Source organism: Fibroporia radiculosa (genome assembly GCF_000313525.1).
Source record: "Fibroporia radiculosa TFFH 294 genomic supercontigs, scaffold3508, whole genome shotgun sequence".
Classification (NCBI taxonomy): domain Eukaryota; kingdom Fungi; phylum Basidiomycota; class Agaricomycetes; order Polyporales; family Fibroporiaceae; genus Fibroporia; species Fibroporia radiculosa.
Genome location: NW_012133387.1, coordinates 10,685 through 19,223, shown reverse-complemented (window position 1 = coordinate 19,223; position 8,539 = coordinate 10,685). Strand labels below are relative to the sequence as shown.

At 58.2% G+C, this 8,539-nt stretch overlaps 4 protein-coding genes across 4 annotated transcripts; 2 read left to right on the top strand and 2 right to left on the bottom strand.

Moving 5' to 3' along the window:
- Positions 1 to 354: 354 nt before the first annotated feature.
- On the top strand, positions 355 to 789 carry FIBRA_04825 (uncharacterized protein; the record flags this gene model as incomplete). Its single annotated transcript, XM_012326611.1, has 2 exons — positions 355 to 413; positions 471 to 789. The coding sequence occupies 2 exons, from the start codon at positions 355 to 357 to the stop codon at positions 787 to 789; spliced, it is 378 nt and encodes a 125-aa protein (XP_012182001.1).
- A 623-nt stretch (positions 790 to 1,412) lies between these two features.
- On the bottom strand, positions 1,413 to 2,123 carry FIBRA_04824 (uncharacterized protein; the record flags this gene model as incomplete). Its single annotated transcript, XM_012326610.1, has 4 exons — positions 1,413 to 1,454; positions 1,510 to 1,553; positions 1,607 to 1,976; positions 2,031 to 2,123. The coding sequence occupies 4 exons, from the start codon at positions 2,121 to 2,123 to the stop codon at positions 1,413 to 1,415; spliced, it is 549 nt and encodes a 182-aa protein (XP_012182000.1).
- A 1,171-nt stretch (positions 2,124 to 3,294) lies between these two features.
- On the bottom strand, positions 3,295 to 5,064 carry FIBRA_04823 (uncharacterized protein; the record flags this gene model as incomplete). The annotated part of the gene is made up of 4 exons (XM_012326609.1): positions 3,295 to 3,388; positions 3,442 to 4,181; positions 4,235 to 4,656; positions 4,716 to 5,064. 4 exons carry the CDS (start codon positions 5,062 to 5,064, stop codon positions 3,295 to 3,297), a joined length of 1,605 nt encoding a protein of 534 aa, XP_012181999.1.
- Positions 5,065 to 5,970: 906 nt separating this feature from the next.
- FIBRA_04822 (uncharacterized protein) lies at positions 5,971 to 8,246 on the top strand (the record flags this gene model as incomplete). Its single annotated transcript, XM_012326608.1, has 10 exons — positions 5,971 to 6,351; positions 6,410 to 6,498; positions 6,549 to 6,591; positions 6,649 to 6,660; positions 6,719 to 7,238; positions 7,288 to 7,343; positions 7,395 to 7,533; positions 7,588 to 7,889; positions 7,956 to 8,150; positions 8,208 to 8,246. 10 exons carry the CDS (start codon positions 5,971 to 5,973, stop codon positions 8,244 to 8,246), a joined length of 1,776 nt encoding a protein of 591 aa, XP_012181998.1.
- Positions 8,247 to 8,539: the final 293 nt, after the last annotated feature.

Here is an 8,539-nt window from a genome sequence, read left to right as displayed (position 1 = left end):
AAAATATCGCGCCCCGGGCCGTGACTACCATCTACGGCGAGTCTGAGATATTGCATCAGTCGCTGATTGCACTAACTAGTGCAACATATTGACCAAGACGTCGTCTGCGGAAGGAGGTTGTGCCGGCTCGCTAGTGCCCGGGCGAGAGAACAACAGTATAAAAGACGGTCATCTCTGTTGATGAGCCTCTCCAGCCCTCAGTTGACCTGTGCTCGCCCGTCTCCCCAAGTTCAGGTACTGGATAGTGAGTCCCATCCCGTATTTCGTTGTCCTTGAATCGCTGAAAGGCTACTTGCAGCTTGACTTGAGTTCATTTACGATTTACGACAAATTTAACCTCTTACCACGATCACAATGCGTATCTCGACAGTTTTGGGGTTGGGGACTCTTGTCTTTGCACCCACTCTTGTCTTGTGAGTCTGCTTCAGTGCTTGTGTTGTAATAGGGATTTATGGTATTGGTGATTGTAGAGCTGGTAAGAGGCCTCCCGCAAATGCTGTCCGCTATGATCCGAGCATCCAACATGCCCCCGCCCATTATTACGTTCCCGCAATAGACGAATATCATCGACAACACCCTCCTCCGCAATATGAGCATGTTCTACCATCATATCATGAGGCACTTAATCAGGCAGCCGCTAGCTACCGAGGGAGAAGAACGGTTCCTGAAGATGATGAGGACCAATCTGGGCAACACAATGCAGGGCGATTCCATGACGATGATGGGGGCCACGATAGGTATCGCGCTCGTGCCCTTTTGGTGCGCGCTCTGCTTGACGAGCTGGAGTGAGAAGCATGTGCGTGTGGATTGTGGTGGCATTGGCGCATTATTTTGTGTAATTTGTTTGTGTTGTACGAATGGCCATAAGTTTCTGAGGGCTCGCAATCAGCGTCTGACGGGAACAGTGCTGCCAGGGTGAAGACATCACCGAAACGCGCTATTGTTCTGTCATAAGATTACCTATCTCGTATCTGTCGTATCAATAATATAAATTTAAATGGTATTTATACCAACTCGAAAAAGTCCTTTTACATACAATTTGTTCTAATCAACACCCCCGCGCGCAATCTCAGGCTGCGGCGGCGTACAGTGGCCGCCTGGGATGGCTGCTCTTGCTACATGCACTGTCATCCTAGCATGTAGGGTGGCATTGTAGGTAAGTATCCCTGGGCGACTAGGATTTTCCGGCCCTACTTGCTCATAAGCGTGTGTTTTCCTGATGCACGCGCAACTGGGATAAGAGGCCCAGATGTATTATATACCTTACAGACATGGACTCACATGTACATACTCTCCAGATGGACGCTTCACTCATATCATGTACAGTACAGAAAATATGGTCGGATACCATCGCGAGTGACTAAGACAGATGCTCCGCTTTTAACAGTTACATACCGGCTTAGCACAGACCCTTACAACCGTGACGAGTGAGGATGAGCCGCCATGTATTTCACCTGCATAAGCCAGTCGTTCAATCGCAATGATATTAATCAACACGTCTGGGCACACCATCTGATTTCCCTCCCGCTTGAATCCGGACTTCTCATAAAATGCTAGAACGCATGTTAACATATGCACCGAGCCATGTACAGGCATGCATACGCACGCATATTGCTGTCAGTGCAATTCAAAATGGCCTTATAGCAGCCATTATATTCGCTGATACCTATGAGCGCCTTGTTCAAGTGCGAGCCAAAACTCTTTCCCTGCTGGGACTTGTCAACAGCGACATCCTCGCCATGGGCAACACTTCCGAGGCCATGTATAAATTTGCGCTCGATGAACAGCGTGGCAGTAGCGACAATCCGGTCGGAAGGCTTGTGTACAATCACAACGAAGTAGTAGGTGGTAGCTATCGCGCGATTGGTGTTGAACTGCGCGACCCAGGCGGCTTCGCCAGGGTCGGTAACAGGTGCTAGAACAGAAAGGACAGAGAGGTGACCACGCCGGTAATCTGTCGACGCAAGGGGCCGGAGCTGCAAATGAGTGTCATAACGCGGTATGCGAAATATGCTCGGAAAAACACAAACATGGAAGTCCGGAGGGAGGTGCTCTCTTGCCTCGTCTGGTATCTGTTCGGACGGGAACTGAAGATCCAGCTCTGAATCTGGAGTCAAAGGCATTGTGCCTGCGCCTACAAGAGTGCCTGCGGCACGTTAGGCTGTCCAAGAGAAACAAAGAGAGAAGAGTGCTGAGTAAAATACGATGGGTTCCAACTATTTCAGGGGAGCGCCTCTCCGGGAGGCCATCATGCATCAACTTCCCTGGCTGTCTATTCATTGCCAATATGTCAACGCCAGCAGGCTTATCATGCGTGCAGTATCATTATGGAGACAGTATATCCTAAATCTCACCATTCTACCAGCCACTCACGCCCGAGCAGAAGTCATCTCGCCATCTTCATCGATCATTTTGTTCCAACACTTGGTGCAGGAAAGACGATCCATGCAATGTTGTTACGACTCCGCTCCTAGTGGAAGATGAGCGAGCGACTGATTGATTTGATGTGTCGTGCGCATGCCCATCATTACCTCATGAGCACCTGAGGGTGCGACCATAAGGCATTATGCCACAAAGATGACTCTGAAAGAGAGCACGCATCGAGACGCGCAGGACTGCGAGCGCACTACATCGCCTGACGTACGACTCAAGCTGTCGGCTCGAATTGCGCGCAGCGGCTAAATTCCGCACCACATAGTGTGTCCTCGCGCATGGGCATGGCCGTCTCGCTCGCAGAAACGGCAGACGTCATGGCCAGCTGGACATGATGCTGTAGCTGTAGCTCACTGCAGCCATCGGCGTTGAATATCTGCTCACCATAGAGTACACGCGTAGACGTTCCAGACCACCGACGAGAATAAGTGCAGGACGCTATGTTGAAATCTTTGAATCACCGCCCTCTTCTAGGCTCGCGTAGTAGAGTGTGAAGGCGTCTGATAAGCGTGTTGTTAACTGTACTAGTAGCTTTGCAACACGTGCACGACTGCACGAAGAATCCGAATAACGCACCTCGCGTGACCCTCTCGTGCTTGACGTGCACAACTAGCCCAAATGCAGGGCGTGAAGAACGTATACAGAACGACACACCGATGAGTTTCAGCCTGGACATGTAAAATTGCTGTCGTTGACGCTTGGCCCGATAGAAAGCACAAGTAGCTGAGCGCCACGAGTGAAGCAGCGACAGTCTGCGTGAAATACAACGCCACGGTGGTATGGAAAAGGTATATTCGTCATGAGGCACGCAAATTTTGGAAATGGAAAGAAACTGTACACGATGGAAACGCTGACAAGGCATCAGCCATCAAACCATCCGGCCTTGGCCATGTCGTCCGCGAGCCCCTCCCAGCCCTCCTTTCGCGCCTTCCTCCCCGCGAGCTCCGTCGCGAACCTGGCGTTCCGCTCAGACACAACAGACTCGGCACAGGACAGCAGGCGACGCACCTCAAGCACTCTTCGAGCCGCCACCGGCTGCGGTCCGTCTCGCCACTCGCGGGGCCTTCGCGCGCGACGGCAGACGGGGTGTACGGCTCGCCCGGGAGCAGGCGCCGCGTGAGGGCGAACATCATCCCGGCCATAAAGGCGTCCTGCGCTCCTACCTCGTCGACCACGCCGCTGCCGCTGCCCGCACGCGCACCGCGCTCTGTGTCGTCGTGGTCGTGCCGTGCGGGCGGGATCTGCGTGCCATCCGAGTCGGACGAGTCCCCACCCTCGCGGATCCGCACCCGCGCGCGCGCGGCGGAAGCGGTACGAGTGCGGGCGGGGCGCTGGGGGGAGAGCGGCGCAGAGGACGGCGAGGACTGGGAGCCGAGGCCAGAGAGGACGCCGGCGGTGAACACGCTCGATGAGTCGGTGTGCTGGCCTGCCCAGAAGTCGCTCTCGGTGCGAACGGAGTGGACCTCGTCGGACTGGCCATCGCGCGTCCCAAGGGGTAGGGAAAGCGCGGGGGGGTCTGGCAGCGCAGGAGGATCGGGTGCGACCCAGCCGGAGCTCTGGAAATACTCACGTGTGGGGACTGAGAGAACGGCGGCGCCATCTTCACCCCAGTGCGCGATAAGGAGTGCGTGAGGCGGGGCAAGGACGGTGAGGGAGAGGAGGAAGGCGCGCGGGGAGGCGGCGTACTGCGGGGAGTGCGCGCGAGCGTAGTGTTTGTTCAAAAAAATGACGTCGGCGTGGGGGATGAGCTAGGGGAGGGATTAGCATGTGGTTGGAGCTGCGAGCGGAAGGAAATTCACACCGCTTCAACGCCCTGGCGAGTGCGTCTTCCGACGTCGACGCTGAAGACGCAGTGGCTGCGCCACTTGCGTTCCCTGGCGAGACCGTCGAGACCGATGATGTTGCTTAGCGTCGTCTTTACGGAGCGACCTTCAAAATGGACCCAGTCAAACGGGGCAGGGCTGTTAGAATTGACCGGAGGTCGCTGGGGGGGAGGAGAAGCGGGGTGCATGCTAGAGGTGGACGGACGGGGCTGGAGCGCCTTGAGGGTGCTCACGGCTGGGGGCGAGGTCGCGCTGGCGGCATGGGCCTGTGGAGGGGACGAAGAGGAAAGATAGGCATAATTCTCGGGAGCGAGGAGGGGACCGAGGAGGGAGACGAACTCCTCGTGGGTGATGTCGGGGAGGGGGTTGTTGTTGATGACTGTGCGGGAGTCGGTGTCGTCTAAGGAAAGGGCGGAAGGTGGTGAGTGGGTGCACGGGAGAGGAATGCGGGGAGGCGACCTGCATGGAGAACCCAGGCGCTGGGGACGCCTGCGTCGTCCCAGACCTTGCAGAAGCGGGTGCTGACCCTCTCCCTCTCGAGATCACGGATGATCCGCTTGCCGTCCTCGTTGCCTCCGAGGGGCGCGACGAGGAGGGCGTCGACAGAAGGAAACTGGGCGAGGATGGAGAGACAGGTGGAGACGGAGCCTCCGCGGGAGCGGGAGACAGAGCTTGCGCGGACGACGGACGAGGGCTGGGGGTGGGAGGGGAGCGAGAGGGTGTGGGTGAGGAAGAGGGTGCCGGTGGCGAGGACACGGAGTGGGCGTGAGGAGAGCGAGTCCTGCGTGTCGCGACGAAGGCGACCCATGGGAGACGAGTCGAGTCGGGGAGAGCGAGTCCCGAGTGGTCGACGACGACTGGACGCAGGCGGCTGCACGGAGCCCTAACCCCAGATCTGATCCTAGATTGGGTTTTATCCATCTTTGCCCCACGGTCGTGCGGCCGTTGTGCCCTCCTCGCTCGGCCGCGACACACAAGCCATCCGGAGGTTGCAAGACCGTGCAATGCTACTGCTGGTCCTGGCCTCGTCGAGGACCAGCCGGCGAATCCAGCTCCAAGTAGCAACCGCCTGGCCGCGTGGTGTCCTCTCGCGAGACTTGTTTTCCTCGACCTGGCGGGGGTTAGCAGGTGCGGGTGATCCGGCGGCGTCGCTGTCGCTCGCGCTCCGCTGTCCACGCTCAATGTCCTAACCACACACTGTAAGTAGTCGACTCGGGGGAGCGTCGGCTGCTCTGAGCAGCCTGGTGGAACACAGCCCGCGAGACGTGCGCACTGCGTAGGCGGAGTGTACGATCCGGATCGGTCGTGCGCCCTGCGGCCATCGGGCGTCTAGCGGGATGCAGTGCTGTGGGCGACTACTACTGGGCCACGCACCCGTCGACGTCGCCGTAGCGGGAAGGGGCGGGGACGGTCGCGCGTAACATATCCAAGTAAGACACTCCATCTGATCTCGCAGCACTCAGTGACGCCCTCCAGGTGAGCCTGGAGAGTGCGGCTGCAGGGGGAGCAGCCGCGGCGACAGACATCCTCCGTGCTTCTTGGCATTTGCCGCCAAACTGCAGCTCAGGCCCAATTGATCGCTGCGACCCGGTAGCTGATCTGGTCGCTCCCCCGGCTCAACAAGCCCTGACAAATCTCCGTATGTCCCTTTTCCTTATGAATCTCTCTCTCTCTCTCTCCGTCATGCTCCTCCCCTCTCTCACCCTCGCCTCGCATGCACCCAGACAGCTTCTACCGCATCCGCCTCCTCAAGGACCTCTTCCGCATCGTCGCCGTACCATGCCTACTTCTCTCCGCTCTCCTCCGAATATTCGACCGCAATCCCGGGCTGCTAACCCTCCCTCTCCATTTTCTCTTCCTCGTCGCATCCGCCCTCTCCAGAAATCACTACTGGGACTGGGTCCATGCCCGCGAAGCTACTCGCCTCGGCGCCGTCCAGATTCCCCGTGTCCGCGGAAAGTGGCCAGGGAATATCGACATTTACTTTGGCCTCGTCAAGGCCGCCCAATCCAGGTCCCTTGGATCCTACCAGCTCGACCTATTCGAACAGTACCAGTCCACCACCCTTAATCTTCGCCTCCTATGGCAGGACCTCGTACGCACTCCCTTCCAATCTCATAGCTCCTGGAGACACTCACCCGCTATTATCCCAGATCATCACCATGGACGCGAAACACATACAGGGTATCCTCGCCACTGGCTTCAACAACTTCTGGAGAGGTCCCCGCCAAAAAGAACGCCTGTCCGTATCCGTCCATCTCTTCTCACACTCACACTTATCCGTATCTTCAGTGAGGTCTTTTTAGGCGAAGGCATCTTCAATCGCGATGACGACGTGAGCCTTTTCCTTTTCACATCCCCCGTTGCATGACTCACCTCTCAATTTTTCTAGTCTTGGAAAGCGGTCAGTTTTTGCCCGTATCCGCACACGTGCCGCAAGTTAAATCACATCTCTCGCACAGCACCGAGCCCTTGCGCGCCCCTTCTTCGCCCGCGACCGCATTACCGACTTTGAGCTCTTCGAGCGCTACACCACAACCACGCTCGCCCTCATCTCAAAATTCGCTGCCACCGGCCGTCCCATCGACGTGCAGGACTTGTACGCCCGCTTCACCCTTGACGCCGCCTCCGAGTTCCTCTTTGGTAAGAATGTCGCCACTCTTGCCAGTCAGCTCCCCGAGCCTGGCCGTGCACGCATGGGCGCCATGGGCTCCGCCACAGACGACGCCTTTGGCGCGTTCGCTCAGGCATTCGAGGCCGCCCAGGTCCGCGTCATCACCCGTGCCCGCCGCGGCTACTTTTGGCCCGCGTTTGAGTTCTTTTTCCCGGACCCTCAAGTCCGCTTCCGCCGCACCATCGACCGCTGGGTCAGCCCCCTCGTCGAAGATGCCCTTGACAACAGATCCTCCATGCGCAAGGCTGGCTTAAAAAGCTCCCTCGACCAGAGCGTCTTTCTCGAGTATCTCGCTGACAGCACTGAAGGTCTGTATAGTGGTCAAATTTCCGCTTAATCCTGGCTGACCTGCTCTAGACCGCAAAGTCATCCAAGATCAACTGCTCAACATTCTGCTCGCGTCCAGAGACACCGTGCGTCGTGTCTCGTGTCCGTGGCGTGTACACACTGACGCTCGTCTTCAGACATCGTCCCTCCTCACTTCCATCACGTACCTCCTTAGTGAACATCCTGATGTCACGCGAAAGCTGCGCGCCGAAGTCCTTGCACACTGCGGCCCCGAAGGTGCCCCCACCTTCGCCACCATCAAGTCCATGCGATACAGTACGTCTCCCTCTGCCCCGCCATCGCCGCCTAGTGCCTGACAACACCCCCCAGTGCGCGCAGTCATCAACGAGACCCTACGGTTATTTCCTCCTGTGCCCACTAACGCGCGTGAGAGCCGCCCGCAGGCGTCGTTGCTCCCCGAGTCTGACGGCACCTACCACGCGCCCGCGCGCCCGCTCTACGTCCCTCCCTCGACGCCCTTCCAGTACCTCTCCTTCCTCACCCAGCGCAACCCCGCGCTCTGGGGTGCCGACGCGGCCGCGTTCGACCCCGAACGCTGGCTCGACGCGCGCCTCGCGACGTTCACCGCGAACCCGATGATCTTTACGCCCTTCAGCGCCGGGCCACGCATCGTGAGTGTCGCGTGCACACACATTCTCGCGTCCTCCTGCGGCTAACCGCCTCCCCCCCCCGCACAGTGCATCGGCCAGAACTACGCGCTCAACGAGGCCTCGTGCTTCCTCGTGCGTCTCCTCCAGCAGTTCGACTCGTTCGCTCTCGCCCCCGACGCCCAGCCCGCCGGGTCGCTGCCCCCGCCCGCGTGGAAGGCCGGCCGCGGGCGCGACCCCGTCGAGAAAATATGGCCGCAGGCGGCCCTCACCGCGTTTGTAAAGGTGCGTGCCCCGCGTCGCCTCCGCTCGCCCGCCGCTGACACCCGCCTTGTCCCTCAGGGCGGCCTCTGGGTGCGCTTTGGCAGGGCCGCGCGGTGACGGACCCGCGCAGATTAATAATAACTTATCCGTGATGGACATGTCATGAACAATTTGGTATCATTAGGGATAGAGCGCCTGTCAGTAGGGACAGACAGCATCCGCAATGTAGACGGCGCCGTCGTAGCAGGCAGGCAGCCCGAGACCGTTGCCATCTCGGGTCCAGCACGACCTGAATTAATCAAACAAAAAAAAATACGGATAGTCTCGTTCTCGGGCCGCGCAACACACTCATACACAACAATGTACAGCCACCCATCAGTGTCCCGCTACTTGTCACAAGGAGAAGAAGG